At 38.7% G+C, this 19,133-nt stretch overlaps 2 protein-coding genes across 4 annotated transcripts; both read left to right on the forward strand.

Annotated features, from left to right (window-relative positions):
• Positions 1 to 1,138: 1,138 nt before the first annotated feature.
• LOC112176007 (kinetochore protein NUF2 homolog) lies at positions 1,139 to 8,723 on the forward strand. Of its 3 annotated transcripts, none has more exons than XM_024313816.2 (11): positions 1,139 to 1,462; positions 1,544 to 1,759; positions 2,386 to 2,476; positions 2,566 to 2,745; positions 3,843 to 3,932; positions 6,097 to 6,204; positions 6,904 to 6,957; positions 7,178 to 7,292; positions 7,409 to 7,565; positions 7,694 to 7,804; positions 8,230 to 8,723. In XM_024313816.2, the coding sequence occupies exons 1-9, from the start codon at positions 1,299 to 1,301 to the stop codon at positions 7,483 to 7,485; spliced, it is 1,095 nt and encodes a 364-aa protein (XP_024169584.1). In that variant the 5' UTR covers positions 1,139 to 1,298; the 3' UTR covers positions 7,486 to 7,565; positions 7,694 to 7,804; positions 8,230 to 8,723. The 3 variants fall into 3 exon arrangements, with proteins under 3 accessions (XP_024169584.1, XP_024169576.1, XP_024169594.1); XM_024313808.2 differs by having other exon boundaries at positions 7,709 to 7,804; XM_024313826.2 differs by lacking the exons at positions 7,409 to 7,565; positions 7,694 to 7,804; positions 8,230 to 8,723 and having other exon boundaries at positions 7,147 to 7,282.
• Positions 8,216 to 14,510, forward strand: LOC112164272. Its single transcript, XM_024300493.1, has 3 exons — positions 8,216 to 8,342; positions 10,819 to 11,246; positions 11,574 to 14,510. Exons 1-3 carry the CDS (start codon positions 8,216 to 8,218, stop codon positions 14,508 to 14,510), a joined length of 3,492 nt encoding a protein of 1,163 aa, XP_024156261.1.
• The last annotated feature ends 4,623 nt before the right edge of the window (positions 14,511 to 19,133 follow it).

The raw sequence follows: 19,133 nt of genomic DNA on the forward strand, positions 1-19,133 counted from the left end.
CAGGATCGAATCCCCAACATCTGCAATTGTCTACCCCGAAACACCTCCCTCTGCCATTTATCTAATTTGATCCAGGTAAACATGATTTTCTTAGTTACACAAAACATCGGTGCCCCAGCCACATCTGTTCCCCAAGCATCCTTAACCATGCTATCACAGTTCGGATGTTGCAACCAAAAAGCCTGAAATTTAAATCGATGAGACTTGGATCTTACAGGAAGACGAGTTGTACTAGCCCTCAATAGTAGGGGAACATGATCCGAATCAGATGGAGGCAAATGGAAGAGTTTAGAATGACCAAAAACATCAAACCAGGAAGGGGTACATACGGCCCTATCCAACCTCAGCAGTGTCTCCGAATTCCACCACTTTGCCATTGCTCCATGAAACCCTAAATCGAGCAGATCACAGTATCCCAAAGCCTCTCGAAATAGAGGACCAGCTATCTTTTCACCATTGTTTAAAATTTTGTTGAAGTCCCCAATCACAACCCATGGGAGAGAGTCGAGGTCGGAGAGTTCCCTTAGCAGCTGCCAAGATCGATCCCTCTCTCCTGTTCTAGCATAACCGTAAAAACCAGTAACCCTCCACGTTGGAGTCCCAGAATCACCAATGACAAGCGCATCAACATGATGGGCAGATTTAGTACCTATCTGCAAATGCACATCATCGGTCCAGAACAACCCCAAACCTCCAGACTGACCCTCGCTAAACACTGCTTCGGCATGAGCGAAACCAAGAGCCCTACGCAGCCGGTCGAAATCTTCAACGCGGCTGATTTTCGTTTCACACAAAAAAACAATATGTGGCCTGTTTTGTGAACACAGATCCTTCAACGCTCGTGTTGTAGCATCATTACAGATCCCTCTGCAATTCCAACTTAGCATATCCACGTCCATGGATCTGCAAATTTGCTTTCTAACCCTAGAAAGTAGCCTTAGCAGAGCGGCTAGGTCATTTTACTGAAAAGTGACTCTTAAAAACACAACTAAAAGTTAAATTAGAGAGCCACTTAGGAGTCTGGTGCAGCTGCAAAAATTAAAAAAAAATTAAAGACGCTCTCTAAAATAACTAAGAAATCAAGATAAAGAGTCTTTAGCAGATGCTCGAGTATTCCATCCAAAAAAGGATGCTGAAGTATTTTTCTTGAGAGGGAAAACGTTCTCTCTTTGTTTCTTTGGTGAAAGGGCGGGAAAACATTCTGTTTATTTTTCTTATTTTCAAATAGAAAAAATTGACTGCATTTCAAATCGAAGTCTTATCAGAATCTCAGATAGAAGAAGAAGGAGAGGACAGAAATGTCGAAGCTGGTATACCCAAAGCTCAGTCGCACCGAGATCGTCACAATCCTCGTCGAGGCTCAGATCATCGCTATTTCGGAGCAGGATCTTCTCAACCCGAACCCGGATCTCATCGCCGACCTCTACACCCGGATCCTCACCACCTTCGACTTCCTCCCCGCGTAATTTTTCTCTCCCTAAACCCTAGATTTCCCCATACAAATTTGTATTTGAGATTGAAAAACTTGGGGAATTTTTTGCAGGGAAGATGAGCAAGTTGATTTTGATGCCTTGGCGCTGCTCGAGAATCCGGATTTTCACGACAAGTCTGCCCGGAGCATCAAGCTGTACAACACACTGAAGCAAGTGGTGGCCTTGTTGGATTGCCCTAAGAAATTTATCTACGCAGATCTCATAAGACCCGACCCGAATCGGACCGAGGTTTTTCTGAGTGCCCTTCTCAATTACCATGTATATAGGTACTAATTTTATTTATTTATTTAGTGTTGATAGAATATCTTACATGTTGTCCTACATTGTATTGGAATCACTAGTTACTGCTTTCGAAGCGAAAGTCATGCATATGATCGGATGAAATAATTTGGTAGTAGAAGTGCCTAATCGAAATTAGTGATAAACCAAAACTACAGTGTGTTTTAGTGAGTGATGAAAGATCTAAGGAGAAAGATGAAAGAAATTTCATTGCTACGTATTCCTTGATCTAGGTGAAATGAAAATTTTACTGAGAAGTTTGGAGTCACTTGAGATGCCTCATTAGTTGTAGGTTTAAATTGACTCGGTGAAGGGATTGCGCTTCAAGAAATGTGTTGGGGTTACTTTGTGCCTGATTTGTAAAAATTCATTTCATCAAATACAGTGAGGATTTGGTCTATTTAACAAAGGGCTGTATGAAACTTGTAGATTTTTTTTTTTAAAAAAATTCTCTGTTCTTCTATTTAGAGTTTTTAGCTCTGTTCTTGTCTCTTCAATCCTCATCCATGAGTAGAACAGCAGCCCAAGAGTTTAGCTCTGTTGTTGTCTCCTTATTCCTCATCCATGTACATCTATAAGAACCAAGCTATCTTATGTTTACTTTTAATATCAGAGAGACAAGAATAGATCTCGTAGCTAAAGTTGTGGATCAATTAACTGACCTTGAGAAGCAGCACATATGGTGGGGCGGTCAGGTTTCTCAGGTATATTTTGTACAGAAAGGTTATCTTTAATAAACTAAACGTTTCAGTATTTAACTGTGCATCAACATCACTAAATGTTTGTTTTGCAGTGGAATGCTGAGATTGCACACTACAAAGAAACAAGAGAAAAGGAGTTACCTCTTGTTCAGGAGGTAGATTCCAAAGTCAAAGAATTGCGCCAAACCATATCAGACCTTAACCTTGATCAAGTGAAACTGAGAACTTCTATTAGGAAGTTAAAGGAGAAGGCTGCTGAAATGGATAAAGAGGTTAGATGATTGGCTGTTAACACAGTATAGATATGTGGTAAATAAACAAAAAAATTTAAACACACTTCCAGGAAAATTGTTGTAATTGCTGATGGATATCTTTTAGTAAATTTATGACAAACAAGCTTAGAAAGATGAATGATCTTTTAATGAATATTTCTAGAGTAAAGGAACTCAGGTCTTGCTTACCCTTAATGATACCCACCAAATGTGATTTTCTGCTCTAAATATTTCATCTACTTTGTGTTTTATGTGTTGTCTGGATTTTATGTTTGAGCGAATCCTTTGTCTAAGGTTGGGAATGTCTCTTGTCTATTTACTGCAATTTATCTTGCAAAGATGTTGTGTCATTTGTATTGTGTGCACTAATGTGGGTGTATAATCTAATGCTGTAACCTTTGGGTGGGTAGGAGGGAGAGTAGTGGGTCCACATCTCAGTCCTTTTTGAAGAAGAGTAAAACAGAAATTAACACTAAAACAGAACATACATTCTTCCATCTCCTTCACCTTCCTATTTCTATTCTCCCTTTAAAACTTAGTGTCACATCTCATTTTCTGTTCTCTGGGGTTGCAGTGTTTTCACTGTAATTTGGGTATTTTGGGCTAGAAAGGAATCAAGGGATCTTTGATGATCATAATGGAGGGAATTGGGGAACCTTTACGAGAAATTTAGATTCCTGTCAGCTTTGTGGGCTTCTGTTTCAGTTGAGTTTAAAGACTGTACCTTCTCCTCCATTGTTCTAGATTGGAAGCCTGTGGTTGTTGGAGCTCTTATGTTTTTGGCCTAGGGTTTATCTCGTTCTTAGGCTACTACAATTGTAGTCTTTATGGGTTATGTTTTGCCTCCTGTAGCTAGTCCGTGAACTTATTGTCCAAGGCCTTGGTTCTTTTTTCTGTTTCGTTTTTCAATAAAAGGTTGTGTGAACTTGTGTCTTCTCCAACAAGAAGTAAAAAAGAAAAAAAAAACTTCTAGGCTTTATATGTGGGTGTCTATTCAGACTATGGGGTGAATGATATGCGAAAATTATGTGGATTTGTTATCCAAATATAGTTGCTTTCCTTTATTTTTGTTCTTTTGTCTTATTCTGTTTCCCCAGATGTCTGATGCTGATTTTGATCTGCTAAAAAGTGATTCGGAAAGACAAGAGTTTCGTTCAAAAATTGTTCATTCACCAGATAAACTGCAGGTATCTTTTCTCTTCAAGTTGGATATGGTAAATAGTATTTTGATTCTTGAATAATACTACATTCCTGTTGATTTGCATCCGCACTCCAACTGTTGTAGTTAACAGTTTGTAAGTTTCATGCTGTCATATTTTGGAAACCCATAATGATATCTTTTACATGGTACCGAGTACTGAACATGATAGGAGATGCATGAATTTTTTATCGTGGTTACTTTTTTCCCCTGGACAGTGGAGTAGAGATATTTCCATAATTCCATTAGACGATTGTAGGTTGATGAAAATTTTGAATTAGGGGCTCATCCTATGATGCACGGATACGTGAATTTGCCTTCGTATCCTGTACCGATCCGGGATACGGGTATGATACCGCTCGGATATGATCCTGATTTGGATACGGTTTGGATATGTCCGTATCCTTTGCGGATACGTCAGTATGTAAATAAATCGGATACGTGGGGGTAATACTGACTTTTTACCGCTCATCTCTCTTTTTGTTTCTTCTTTAGCTTTTCCATAAACTTCAAATAAAAGTGTACAAAGAAAAGAGAATTCTCTCTATCTCTCTCTCTCTATCTACCTTCTGAGAAATTAAAACTTTCTTGGCAGGACATATGATTTCAGAATCTTAGATTTTTAATCATTGTGAAATGGTATCCACGAGGAAACTCAAAACCTAAAATTTTACGTATTGAGTCAATTATGATCCAATTGGAAATGACATCAGTTGCTCTTAAAATGTTTGGGAAGAGTCCCAGGCTCTAATGGAAGAAATGAGCACATATGCAGTGCAGCAGTGGTCTTAAACTTATGAAATTCCTGTGTATCTGACTATCTGTAATTCTGAGAATTTGCTAGGTGTTTGATTCTGACTTGAGAGACAACATATGTATCTTTGAATATAGCAAAATTTTTGTAGTATAATCTCGTTTCAATATGCTGCCTTTTGATATCAGATGCTAGTCAGTTCACAGATAGATAACCTGATTCAGGTGTCTCTTTTGCACCACACATGATTGGAACCTTTTGTTTTATTGCAACATTTTTTTTAAATGGAAACAAATCAGTTTCTCTCGCTAGAGGTGTGATAAAGAATCAAGAAATTTGTATAAAAAAGGAAGTAAGCATTTTTTACAGTATATCTCACTTGAAATGTGAAGCCTTGGCATACAATTTACAATGTCCTAGGCTTCAATCTCCACCTATAGCCATTTAGTTTTGGTTGGGTGCTCTAATTACTTTATGGTATCAGAGCATGTACGTGTTATTCCCAATGCTCACATGTGCTTAGCACCACCCAGTCTCCACATGTTTGGCTTGAGTCACTGCACATGTGGGCTTGTGAAGCCTGTGCCTTTACAGTTTGGGCCTCTCCTCCTGTAGCCAATTGGTGTTGGGTAAGCTGCTCATAAGGTCTTTCAGTACTGACTTTCCAAGTTTCCTTTAACAAAATCCAAAGTGTCATAATTAGAGTCCCCAAGGCCCAAACAAATGCATCCATGGGAAGAATTTTCTGAGCTTTGGAAGATTCTGGTCACCCTGAATAAGTCACTGACATATTTTATTTATGGTGCTTGTGTAGAAGTTGACATGTATATGATTACTTAATTATTAGTCCAGAAGTTTATTGACTTGCATTGTCAATAGGTCCTTCTCGTTCCTTGTAAAAACTTGTTGGAGTAAAGAGTAATTATGAAGCTAACAAATCTGGAGTCTTAATATTTGTATCAAAAAAGGACATTGTGACTTCTGATTACTAATATGGATAGTTGGATGACATATGGAAGACTATATTAAAATTTTATTACATCATTTCTACTGAGATCTGGTTTCACTACCTATGTGCCTTCAGGTTACTGCAGTGGTCCACCATAACCAATCTGGAGACCCTTACCCTATACCCCCCTCACTTGAGACATTTTTCAATTATCTATTGTATTTCTATTTTCTAATTGCTTAATCACATATTATCCTTGATCTCATTTTATGGCTTTTCCAAACTAGGTCTTTTAAGTTTTTGTTTCTTTAGCTTCCTATATCAACAGGATATATGTTTCATAAGTTATTTGTGTAAGTGTGTCGTTATATCTCATCTTAGTTGTTTCATTACCTGCTCACCAGATTTAGCTTTGTTTAATCAACTAAACCATCACATATTTCCTTGAAGAGAGCTTTAGCAGAGAAGAAATTAATTAGAGAGAAGGCTACGAGTGATGAAATGTTAGCCATGCAATCTTTGAAGGAGAAAACTGCTGTTGATGAGGTGTATGCAAAGGTAATCTGTTTATTATTCAGTTTTTATTCTTGCCTCTGCATGCTGTTCTTTTGTAAGTTGATCTAATCATGTAAAAACTATTCTACCTATATATAGCTCAAGATTAGAAAATCTGCGTAGGCTTGCATATTCCAAATTGTCTTAACTTATAAGTTGGTTGCTGGTAAAATTCCAGGTTAGAAATGACTAAACTCAAGGGCTTTTGACAAAAAATGCTGAATCCTGTCTACCCAAGTGTTTCACACTGTAACTTGATTGGAGGGCTGTCCAAGAGTTTAACAGTCATGTCTCACCCTAAGAAATCAAATCTGTGGCATCATTAAGGGAATTTGAGCAAACATATTAGTGCCCTTCTTTCATGATAGCTGGACTGAGAAAAGATGCATATTTCTGCCTGTATTTATTCTGAAATATTACAAGCAATTAGAGCCATTGATCACCATAAATATACTGTAGATTCAATTTCTACTTATGTTTTTCTTTTCTCAGTTGTTTTAACCCTTACATTTTTACATGTTAGTGATGTACTAGTTAACTGAGTTCCATCTCCCTTCACAGAAAAGAAAAGAAAGGAAAACATAGCTGTGCACTTATATCTTCATCTTGGCATAGATACAGCATATATCTCATGCGAGTTTGAGAAAGAGTCCGGTGGTCACTGCTATGTTTTATTGATCATTTTTCTGTGCTTATTCTCAGGTTTCCAAGAAATTGTTAAAGCACTTGGCCCAGATGCATGCTATACAAGAACAGGTATGCTTTTAGTTGTGTACTAATAATGATATGCATATATGAAGTGCTTGTAGTGGTGTTAAAATTTTGTCTTATTGTGACTATGCAGCTTAGGATAGGCACAGTTTTACTGCTTCTAGTAATAAAGGATTTTTACTGTTTTGAATTGTTTATTGATGCGGTGCTAGTGTTCATGGCTTAAATCTGCAGTTCATAATACTGCCACTTTTGAATTGTTAAGGTCAATTCTGCTAAATCTACTAGTAAAGACTACAGGGCTGTAAAAGAAAAAATAAGTGATGATGAAGTCCTAAGCAAGGTTCTTCATGATGAACTAATGAAACAGCAATCAAAAGGTAGTTTCTAATATTCATTTATGTTCCTTTCTTTTCTGATCCTGTTGATAAATTAGGCTTTAGGGTAAATGGGTAGTAGTGCTTTGGAGTTTAGTGCTCTTTTTCTTTTTCCTCAGTGAAAGAATTGAATGATTTAAAAAGAAGTTGGAAAAAGAACGATATCTCAAGTTTGAGGAGGCTAGTAAAGAACTGAGTAATGTGAAGCTGGAGGTGGAATCTAGGAGGTGTGTGCTGGAAGCAAGGCAAAAGAATGTTGAAGCTGCAATAGCAGAGGTATTTTGTATTTTTATGATTATCTATAGTGGTTTTGTGTGTGTTTTAGACCATGTCTCTCACTCGAAAGTATCCAGTGAAGTATTCATTTATTTTATTTTTTTGGGTAGTGTACAATAATATTTTAGCTATGCAATTGGCAGGTGGAAACTATAACTGCAAAGACTGCATCAGTAAGAAAATCTGGAGCAGCTGATCAGCAACAATTAGCTCGTCGAAGTGAGGAGATCACTAAAGAGGTACGTACTTGGCCAATAGAGTCTTGTTTTCTTGCCTTGCTCAACTAGCTTAAAACTTAAAAGTTACTGAATAATATTTTCTGCCATACCCAAACAGGGGAAAGTTGAAAGTCCTTATTTTTCTTTCGTTAATTATAGAATTTTTTTTTAAATTTTTTTTATTTGGGAATCAGATTCAGACAGTGGAATATAGCTAGGTTCTGCTACTTAATTCTCTCTCTATTTGCCCTTTTAGTAAAACTACTTCACTGATCTTTGACCGGGAATTATTTATATGAAAACTAAACTTGATATGTCCTTAGTGGTGCCCTTCTGGAGTTAATACAATTTTATGATTTGCTTGATTATCTTATGCACCTTGGTTGGACAATTTTTAAATAGTTCAAAAGACATCGTTTAAATGTCGTGGACATGAATGGTTGCAGTTGCACCAATACTTATATTCAATTGGGATCTTGCTCCAATGTTGATGGAGAGTCAGAAGCTATTGAGCATGGAGCAGGTTATTCAGATTTATTGGCTAGTTTGACTGCTGAAAGTATCTTAAATATTCTGTTCAAGAGCCCAAAGCATCCTTGCTTGATGCAGTCCTCCCCCGCTGGGTATGCCCTTATCACTGACTTCTTCATCCCTCAAATGTAAAAAATGCAGCTTCAGTTGCAACAAGTAATGGTATGATGCCTTTACATATTCACAGTGGATCTAGAGTGTGTTTGGTATGACTGTACTTTTAAGAAAAACTGGTTTTTGCTTATTTTTTAGAATAACTGGCTGAAAATCAAAGCAGCTGAGTGTTTGGTAAACTAAATTTTTGTAAGTGTTGTGAGTGCTAAAAGCAGTGGCAAAGTGTTTGGCAAACTCAAAACTAGTTGAGTTTGTAGAATGATTAATTTGGACATGAAAAAATATTTTGCCTTAATAGTTTGGTAATATAATGTAGTTCAAGTGCTCTTGTTATGTTATAAATTTTACTTTACTATCAATTTTTATAAATCATGGTGATCATATAATTAATATTGGACAATTTTAAAAATAACTTATACAAATATATATGAGTAACATTAATAACAATTGGTTTCTCATTGGCATCAAGTAATCAGAAAAAAATATCTTAACACCTACTTGACATGTCACCTGAATTTTTTCCAATGTGGACGAAATGTCTCACAATGTGCATGCCTTTGTATATAATTATGAAGTGTCATGGTGACAATGACAATCTTCACTTCTAGAATGAATAACCTTGCATTCCTTTAAAATCTTCCACTTTTTTTTTTCCAAACTCTAAGGCCTTGTTTGGTTTGCAGAAAGAAAATCAATTTCTTAGGAAATTCTATGGGAAAGAAAAACAAATTTCCTACTAACTTTTCTGTTTGTTGTTTGAAAATGTTGGGAAAGCAAGGAGAAAATATATATATTTATATATATATATATATATTTTTTGGATGAAAAGATATTCATTAAAAAGATGGAAACTAGCCCAACCATAGACAAGAAAGCCAAGAGGCTAAACTGAAAGAAACAGAGCCCTCATAGTCAAAGCCCCACAAGGCAAGACAAGAGGAACTACCGACGCAACAAACAAACCGACCAAACTAAGACAAATCAAAGCAGAAAAAACAAGAATACAATTGCATGGAGACATCAGAAGCTTCGTCGGAGTTCTTCAGCCGCCACAAATCCAGTACCACCAATGTCCACCATGGCCGTTGTAGCTGAATTTGTAGTGTTTGGTTTATGTAAGAAAATGAAACAAAATCATACTAATATTCTATCTATATATTTATATATTAAAAATATATCGTTACACAAATCAAACATTTTAAATAAAATTGTCAATAATAGTTTTCAATAAGGATATAAATGTACTTATACTATGTAATTAATGTAGGGAAAGTGAAAGGGAAAATGAATCATTTGGAAGATGATATGATTCATTTTCCCTCCCCTATATTCTCCCTTTATAAAGGAAAGTTGTTCATTTCCAGATGCCCACCAAATATTGGAAATGAATAAATTTCATTTCCCAAGCCCTCAATTCTTCAAACTAAACGAGGCCCAAACATCTTTTTCATTTCTTGGTTCTTGCCTACGGTATTTTTGAAAATGTTGTCTTAGGGTTTTATAAGGTCCTAAAAACTCATTCATTCTCGATTCTACAACATAATATTTTCCCGTCAAATAACAAAAATATTAAATTTTACAAAATTTCATTCAAAGTATCAAATTTTTTTTTTTAAAAATAACTATAATTAAATGTACCACCCGGTGGAGGTTTAAGAAAATTCATATCGAGATTTCGAAGAACCGATAGAATTACTCTTGTATCATGAGCAAATCCTTCCCGACCCGCATATGCAAAATTAAATTGCATATCAAAATCACATGCCGCTATAACATTTTGTGTTGGTATTCATTTTCTACCAATGAACGGTATTTGATTTTAAGGAGACATTGAAGCGGGAAAATGCACTCCAACAATAGCACCCATGCAATCTTGAAAACAATGATGCTATTTGTCAATGAATATAAATAATTAAATTTAACTAATAATTTATAAATAAGTAACACATGGCAAATATCTTAAAATGTGGCATGTATCTCTTATCCTTCATTCTCTCCAGTGCAACACTATTAAATTTAGGATCCAACGGCTTGATAATTTCTTCACATAGTTCACACAAAAGATATAGGTTCTTCAAATATCTACTAATGGTCTCACCGGAATGTTGAAACCGTTCTTGTGCGGACCTGTTTCCACATCCATGTCCTAACATATGTAATAGCATTCCTATTACATCAATATGACTTGTTCTGTTTGAACCAACACCCTAAATTTAACTTCCAAATCACTACATAAACAATAAAATACGTCCATGTCAATTCTAAAGTCATTGTAACACCGACTTTCGATCTCTCGTAATACTTCCATTATAGACTTATTACCTGTTTGAGAAGGATATTATGCAAGGATTTTTATGAATATAGTTCACATAATAATGTTAAATGAGCAGAAAATTTAGTTGTGAAAGCTGAAGCAGTCATAAGCTTCCCTACCAAGTATGTCTGGGACCTGCACAGACCCTCTCCTTTCGGTGGCCGGAGGTCCATTGGCTTTCAGGCATCTGCCAGCCCCATAGATGTAGCCAAACACACTGTCATTTCATCTATAACTTCCATTGTCGTCCCTGTCTCGAAAAAAACTAGGGCTTGCCAGAACGTTAGTTGGCGTGAGCTATATCCCTTTTCCAGAGTTGTCACGCTACCTCCGAGCAGATCAGATCACTGTCCTCTCCTCATTGAAGTGAACCCAGAACCAGGTCCCCTTTCTAAGGCTCCAAGGCGGTTTCGATTCGAAGAGATGTGGTTGCAGCACACTGACTGCATTAATGTGATCGAACAAGGATGGATGCTTCCAGTAACCGGTGATTTTATGGGGCAGGTTGGTAGAAAGATCAATCATACAAGTGATCTCTTGAAACACTGGCATACTGGCGTGTTTCAACAACGCCAAACTGAGATGAAGCTCATTCAAGGAAAATTGGAGGATCTCATGAGAAAGGAATACGAGGACACTCACTTTGATGAACAAAAGGCCCTACAGTTTCGTTTGAATGAATTACTATCCCTTAATGAGACCTATTGGCGTCAACGATCCCGCATTCAATGGCTACGATAAGGAGATCGTAATACCTCTTTCTTCCATAGAAGAGCGTCCAATCGGAGATGCAGGAATAGAGTGAAGGGCTTGGTTAATGATATTGGGCAGTGGACCTCTCAACCTAATGAGGTGGCTGACATCCTCGTCAACTATTATGAGAACATCTTTCGATCGGAGCAAGTTGACAATGATGCCTTGGGTCTCATTTTAGACTCCTTGCTACCCAAAGTTACTGAAGCAATGAATAATGATCTCTTAGCTCCTTATACAGATTCTGAAATCAAGAAGGCCTTGTTTCAAATGCATCCATCAAAATCTCCTGGACCTGATGGTATGTCTCCTTGTTTTTTTCAGAAGTTCTGGGATGTTGTTGGACATGATGTTTGTATGGCTGTTAGGAATGTGCTTCTTACAGGCCAGGTTTCACGGGAGTCCAACTTTACTCACTTGGCTCTTATCCCGAAAGTTAAAGAGCCAAAGTTACCTTCTGATTTACGACCTATTGCGTTATGCAATGTTGTTTATAAGATTGCCTCAAAGGTCTTAGCTAATAGGTTAAAAAGCATCCTACCTCAGATTGTTTCTCCACTACAGAGTGCCTTTGTTCCTGGGAGACTCATTTCAGATAATACCTTAGTGGCTACAGAGGTAGCACACTTTATGAAGAAGCTTAGATGCCAGTCGGATGGTTTCTTCTCTCTGAAGTTAGACATCTCTAAAGCTTATGATAGACTTGAATGGCAGTATGTGGAAGCAGTTCTTCTCAAACTTGGTTTTTGTAGAAGATGGGTGAATATTGTCATGGCTACTATCAAGTCTGCTAGCTATTCTATTCTTATGAACGGTACCCCAACTGGATTTATTTTGCCAACCCGCGGCATTAGGCAAGGTGACCCCCTGTCACCTTACCTCTTTATCCTTTGTGCTGAAGGCTTTTCCTTGCTGATTTCTGCTTCCATACAGCATGGTACTATTAGAGGCTTGTTGATGTCGCCAACGGCTCCGATCATTCACCACTTACTTTTCGCAGATGACTGCTTTCTTTTCGGGGAAGCCTCTGTCAGAGAGTGTCAAGCTTTCAAGGATCTACTATCCATCTATGCTCGGGCCTCTGGACAACGGATCAATTTGCAAAAATCCAGTGTTGTTTTTAGTGGTAGTGTCGACTTACAGACTCGAAATCACCTCTCTTCCATCCTTGGTGTGACTTGCGTTAAGGAGCACGGTTTGTATTTGGGACTTCCCATTCATGTAGGTCACAACAAGACAACTATTTTCAGTTATCTCAAAGAACGACTTACCAAGAAATTAATCAGCTGGAGATCCAAGATTCTTAGTGCAGGCGGTAAGGAGCTATTGATAAAGGTTGTGGCTCAAACTTTACCTAATTATGTTATGAACTGTTACTTATTACCTAAGTCTCTCTGTGACGACCTTCAACAATTGTGTTCTCAATTTTTTTGGGGAAGTACAAATGAGAAGAAAAGGATACATTGGCGTTCCTGGGAAAGGATGTGTGTTCCTAAAGAGGCGGGTGGCATGGGTTTTAAGCATCTTCACGCTCATAATCTGGCCATGCTAGCCAAACAAGGTTGGAGGATACTTTCAAACCCGGATTCATTGGTTGCAAGGGTTTTCAAAGCTGTGTATCATCCGTGGGGTTCTTTTCTTACTGCGGACATGGGTGACAGACCATCCTATTCTTGGAGAAGCATTATGGAAGCTAGATCGGTGTTACAAGCTGGCTTATTTTGGAGAATTGGTAATGGCATGTTTGTGAGGATTTGGGAGGATGATTGGATCCCAAATGTACCATCTCATTCCATTGCAAAACCGGTTGACACAGTTTTTGAGCTAGTCTCTGATTTGATTAATGAGCAGGAGGGTACCTGGGACATCCCCACGGTTAATGCTTGCTTTGCTCCTGAGGTGGCTTTTCGGGTTTTCTCTATTCCTCTAAGTAGACGTGTGGGAGGTGATAGAACTGCTTGGAAGCTTGATAAGCATGGTTTTTTCTCGGTGAAATCAGCATATACTATTGCTCAAGACATCTCTATTGGAAATGTCTTTGCTTCCACTTCTACTGGTGATCCATTCGCACCGCTTTGGAAAGCCTTATGGAAAGCCAATGTCCCTAGTAAAGTGGCCATATTTGGTTGGAGAGCTGCTCATAACTTGCTACCTACTCGAGCTGCGTTGACTTCAAAAGGTTATTCTGGTGAGTTGAACTGTTGTGTTTGTTCTCAATATGTGGAAACCCTAGAACATTTATTTCGAGATTGTAGTATAGCCAAAGATATCTTGGGTGCTCCCCCGTTCTCTTTTCTACCTTCTTCGTTATCTTGGAAGGAATGGTTTCTTGACAATGCTCTCACTCTCTCGACTAGCTCTTTTGATAAACTGCTGATTTTGCTGTGGTCCCTTTGGACAAACCGGAATGAGAAGCTTTGGAGAAATCGCTCTCGAACCAGTCAGGGATTGGTGGCATCATCTATGGCTTGGTATGAGGAGTACCTACAGGCCAATACCCCAATCAACACTCCCACATCTGGTAGTAAGAAGGTCAGTAAGCGTTGGCAAGCTCCTACGGGCGAGACCTTGAAACTAAACGTGGATGGTGCGTTTTTACCCAATGTTCCATTTGGAGGTACATGTGGTGTTCTCCGCAATGCTCAAGGTCGCTTTCTTGCTGCCTTCTCCCGTTGGATGAATTTTGTTAGTTCTCCTCTACATGCGGAACTATTGGCTTTGAAGACTGGCATAGAACTGCTGCAGGCCATAGATGTTACCAATGTTGTGATTGAGAGTGATTGTTTGATGGCTGTACAAGCTGTTAACTCCTTGAGTTGTGACTTATCTTCTCTACGAGCCTTGGTGGCTGATATTAAAGGCCTCCTTGATGGTTATGCTGATATGTGTATTATCTTTGCTCCTAGGCAGGCTAATGTCATAGCTCACAGATTGGCTAGTCTTAGTTTTGAGTCTGATGTACACCTTGAATGGTTTGTGAACGCTCCAGAGTTGATCCTGGATGCCCTTATGTAAGATCCTGGATGCATTAATTTGAAAAAAATTTAATGATGGAATTCTAGTTCTCTGAAATGTTGGACTCATTATGGTGGTGGTGAAACTAGTTCTCTGAAATGTTGGATCATGCTTTGTTAGAATTTCCATCTCATTTTCTCTTTTATATGAGGGGAAGGAAGCTAAATAACAGTTTTGATTGGCTTATACTTGGGAGAGTCTCTCCCTCTCACCCTAGCAAACCCTAGGCCGGTGACAGCCATTATTTTGTACCCAGATCTCCGTGCAAGCCTTCAAAATTCTAGATTGGAATTGTAGAGTATGAATAACACAGAAAATTAGGATGCCCTCGTTAGTATTGTTCACCAACAAAACCCTAGCCTTGTGTTCCTTTCTGAAACCCTAGCTTCACCGGATATTCTGACCACTGTTCGGCATCAGATAGGATTTGATGGTGTAGTTTGTACACCAAAAGAAGATGACTGTCGTGGTTTGGCTCTATTTGGGCACAATGAGGTTCCCGTTCATCTTAGGCACTACTCTGCTAATCATATTGATGCGGAGGTTGGGGCTCTAGGGTCTGCTGGGGTCTTTCATTTCACAGGAATTTACGGCGTCGCTACAACAACAAATCGCACTATTGCATGGAACCTGCTAGGCACCTTGGCCGCTTAGAGTCGCTTGCCATGGCTTGTCACTGACTTTAATGAGGTTCTCAATCATGCTGACAAGTCTGGGGGTCCTCCTCGCTGGGCAACAAATGGCTCACTTTTGTCAAGCTCTAGTTGACTGTGAGTTGCTCCATATGGGCTTTGTTGGCCCTCGTTTCACGTGATCAAATCGATTTACCAAATAAAGACTTGATCGAGCCTGCCAGATTATGCAATAGAGAGAGATCTCTAATCCCTTCTCCAAGTGCATCATACTCCCTCTTAGCAGGTCTGATCATTGTCCTTTACTTATTGAAGTTAACCCCGAGCCAGCTGTTAGGAATCAAACCCCAAAGTAGTTTTGATTTGAGGAGATGTGGCCATCATTCTAATTGCTTGAATGTTGTTCAATAGGGATGGTTGCTCCCAACTACTGGGGAGCCAATGTTGCTGGTTGGAAAGAAAATTAAGCAGACAAGTCAACTTTTCTTGCTTTGGCATTCCAGTGTTTTCCGGCAAAGAAAAACGGAGATGAAGTTGATCCGTGGTAAGTTAGAGAGTTTGATGAAGCAGAGTTTTGAACCTAGTCACTTTGAAGTGCAGAAAGCCTTATAGTTTCGTTTGTATGAACTGCTCTCTACTAATGTTGGAGGTAGAGATCAATGATTCAGTGGTTAAAAGATGGTGATTGGAATACTACCTTTTTTCATCGACAAGCCTTAAACAGAAGATCTTGAAATCGTGTTAAATTTTTACTGAATGAGGAAGGGCAGTGGACCTCTAATCCTAAAGAAGTTAATGATTTGATTTTCAAGTATTATGAGTCTATCTTTAGGGCATGCAGTACTGATCCGGTAGCTATAGAGTCGGTTATAGCATGTTTGCAGCCAAAAGTTTCTGCAACAATGAATAAAGAACTTACAACACCTTATTCTGATGTTGAGATAAAGAAAGCTTTGTTTCAAATGCATCCATCCAAATCTCTGGGGCCAGATGGGATGTCTCCTTGTTTCTTTTAGAAATTTTGGAGAGTTGTAGAAAAAGATTTTTGTATGGCTGTTAGAGAGGTTCTTTGTATAGGTCAAATATCTCAGGAGTCGAATTTCACTCATCTCACTTTGATTCCAAAGATAAAAGAACCTAAATTAGTCTCTGATTGCGTTATGCAATGTGGTTTACAAAATTGCTTCCAAAGTCTTGGCAAACAGGTTAAAGTCTATTCTTCCCTAGGTCATCTCACCTTTACAAAGTACTTTTGCACCTGGCTGATTGGTATTTGACAACACTCTGGTGGCAAGTAAAATTGCATATTTTATGAAGAAACTCCGTAGACATGTAGATGGATTTTTTTTTCCTTCTTTAAAGCTAGATTTCTAAAGCTTATGATCGTTTAGAATGGCATTACTTGGAGGCAGTCCGGCCTTCTCAAGCTGGAGTTTTGTTCGGATTGGGTTAAGATTGTGTTGGCAACAGTGAAGTTAGTTAATTAACTGGGCTCCTTCATGTTTCATCTTACCTACTATAGGTATTCAACAGGGGGATCCACTCGCTCCGTATCTCTTCACTCTCTGTGTAGAGGGTCTTTCAGCTTTGATTTCTTCTTCTGTACAGCACGAGATTGTTAAAGGGCTTACTATGTCTCCTACTGCACCCACTATACATCATCTATTGTTTGCAGATGATAGTTTCCTTTTTGAGAAGCTTCAGGAGTAGAATGTCAAGCTTTCAAGAACCTTTTAGCTTTGTATGCAAGGGCCTCTGGTCAGCATATTAATTTACAGAAATCAAATGTGGTTTTCAGTGGTGATGTTAGCCTACATAAGAGAAATCAGTTGGTGGCAATCTTGGGTGTCGAATGTGTTAAGGAGCATGGGCTGTACCTAGGGCTTCCTATACATGTTGGGCATAATAAGATGGCCATTTTTGCCTACTTGATTGAGCAACTTACAAAAAAACTCATCAGTTAGAGGTCTAAAATCCTCAGTGTTGGAGGCAAGGAATTGCTCATCAAGGTAGTTGCTCAAACTTTGCCAAACTATGTCATGAACTATTATGCTTTACCAAAATCACTTTGTGATGATTTTCAACAGCTCTGTTGTTAGTTTTTTAGATCTTGGGAGAGAATGTGTCTTCCAAAAGAACAAGGAGGCATGGGTTTTAAACATCTTCATGTCCATAATCTTGCTATGCTAGCAAAATAGGGATGGCGATTACGTACTTACCCATCCAAATTCTCTTGTTGCTCAAGTCTTTAAGGCAGTGTATTATCCTCATGGCTCTTTTCTCACTGCTGACATGGGTGAGAGACCATCATACTCTTGGAGGAGTATTATGGAGGTTAGCTAGGCCAGTATTGCAGGCTAGGTTATCTTGGCGGATTGGTAATGGTGCTTCTGTTAGTATATGGGATCATGATTCGATACCATCTGTTTCTCATCACTCCTTAACTAGGCCCCTAGATAGTGTTTTTGAGAGAGTTGCTGACCTAATTAACTTGGACTTGGTCTTGGAACGAAGTAACTATTCATTTGTGTTTAGAACCACATGTGGCATCTCAGGTGCTCTCTATTCCCCTTAGTCGGCGTTATGGTCATGATAGGGTGGCTTGGAAGCTACATAAGAAAGGGTTTCTTTTCGGTGAAATCTGCTTACATAGTAGCTCGTGATTTCTCTATTGGCAGTATTTTTGCCTCATCTTCTAATGAGGACCCGTATGGTCCAGTTTGGAGAGCTTTGTGGAAGGCCAAAGTTCCCAGCAAGGTGACCATCTTTGGGTGGAGAGCAGTACATAATCTTCTTCCTACTCGTGCAGCCTTGTCAACTGAAGGGTACTCAGGTGATTTACATTGTGTTGTTTGTTCTACTTGTGGAAACTGTGGAACACCTGTTCTGTCAGTGCAACTTGACTAGAGAGATCATAAGAGCTCCTCCTTTTTCTATCCAATCTTCTTCATTATCCTGGAAAGATTGGTTCTTGGAAAGAGTCAATTCTATGACATCAGAGTGCTTTGATAAGTTGCTTAATTGCTTTGTTGTGGAGTATTTGGAAGAACAGGAATGGCAAGAAGTGGAGAGACCGGTCTCAAATAGGGCCTGGAATTGTGGCCTCTACTTTGGCATGGTTTGAGGAGTATTCCCGGGCAAATTGGGAGTCTGAGGCCACGGATCGAAGTAGACCTATAAGTCGGAAACTGTGGACTGTACCGTGGATGATGTCCTCAAACTGAATGTTAATAGGGCTTTTCTTCCTTCGATTCAGTATGGGGGTACATGTGGAGTTATTAGGAATGCTCAAGGCCATTTCATTGCTGCATTTTCCTACTGGTTAGAATTTGTCAGTTCTTCTTGCACATTGAATAGTTGGTTGTGAAGTATGGGTTGGAGTTTCTGCTAACTATGAATATCACAAAGGCTGTGGCAGAAAGTGATTGTTTAGTTGCTGTCCAGGCCATTAACTCTTTGGCTGAAGACTTGTCTGATTTGGGAGCTTTGATATCGGATATCAGAGAGGGGAAGTTACAATTTGCTTTGCTTCTAGGCAAGAAAACATGGTTTGCACATCGCTTAGCTAGTCATAGTTGTGATTCGAACATTCACCTCAAATGGTTTGCTAATGCTCCAGAGATTATATTGGATGCCCTCATGTATGGTCATAATCGTATCTAGTTAATAAAACTTCTTATCCTTTCCAAAAAAAAAAAAAAAATGAAGGGGGAAGCTAGGCTTTCACACTTTGTTATTGTAGAAGTATTAGAATCACATAAACTGCCATGTAAGGTGAGACGCTGGTGGTACTTAAAAAGATTGTTCACCTAGAATTACTCTTAGAATAAGGAAGACAATTCAACTTTGAACTTTGGAATAAAAGTTCTTGGGCTCTAAATATCTAATCAATCTATGGAAAGGTTTGGACTTTTCGAGAGAAACTGAGAAAATGGAGTCGACTATTGATAGGAATGGAAGCACGGTCAGCCTTGACGCCCTCTGTAAAAGA

Source organism: Rosa chinensis, chromosome 1 (assembly GCF_002994745.2).
Source record: "Rosa chinensis cultivar Old Blush chromosome 1, RchiOBHm-V2, whole genome shotgun sequence".
Lineage (NCBI taxonomy): Eukaryota > Viridiplantae > Streptophyta > Magnoliopsida > Rosales > Rosaceae > Rosa > Rosa chinensis.

Excerpts from the sequence above, each read along its gene's own strand:
- LOC112176007 (XM_024313816.2), top strand. The coding sequence starts at position 1,299 with ATGTCGAAGCTGGTATACCCAAAGCTCAGTCGCACCGAGATCGTCACA. Across the intron at positions 1,463-1,543 it reads ACCTTCGACTTCCTCCCCGC|GGAAGATGAGCAAGTTGATT; the intron begins GTAATTTTTCTC and ends AATTTTTTGCAG. Across the intron at positions 1,760-2,385 it reads CTCAATTACCATGTATATAG|AGAGACAAGAATAGATCTCG; the intron begins GTACTAATTTTA and ends TTTTAATATCAG.
- LOC112164272 (XM_024300493.1), top strand. The coding sequence starts at position 8,216 with ATGAATGGTTGCAGTTGCACCAATACTTATATTCAATTGGGATCTTGC. Across the intron at positions 8,343-10,818 it reads GGCTAGTTTGACTGCTGAAA|AAAATTTAGTTGTGAAAGCT; the intron begins GTATCTTAAATA and ends TTAAATGAGCAG. Across the intron at positions 11,247-11,573 it reads CCGGTGATTTTATGGGGCAG|TGGACCTCTCAACCTAATGA; the intron begins GTTGGTAGAAAG and ends GATATTGGGCAG.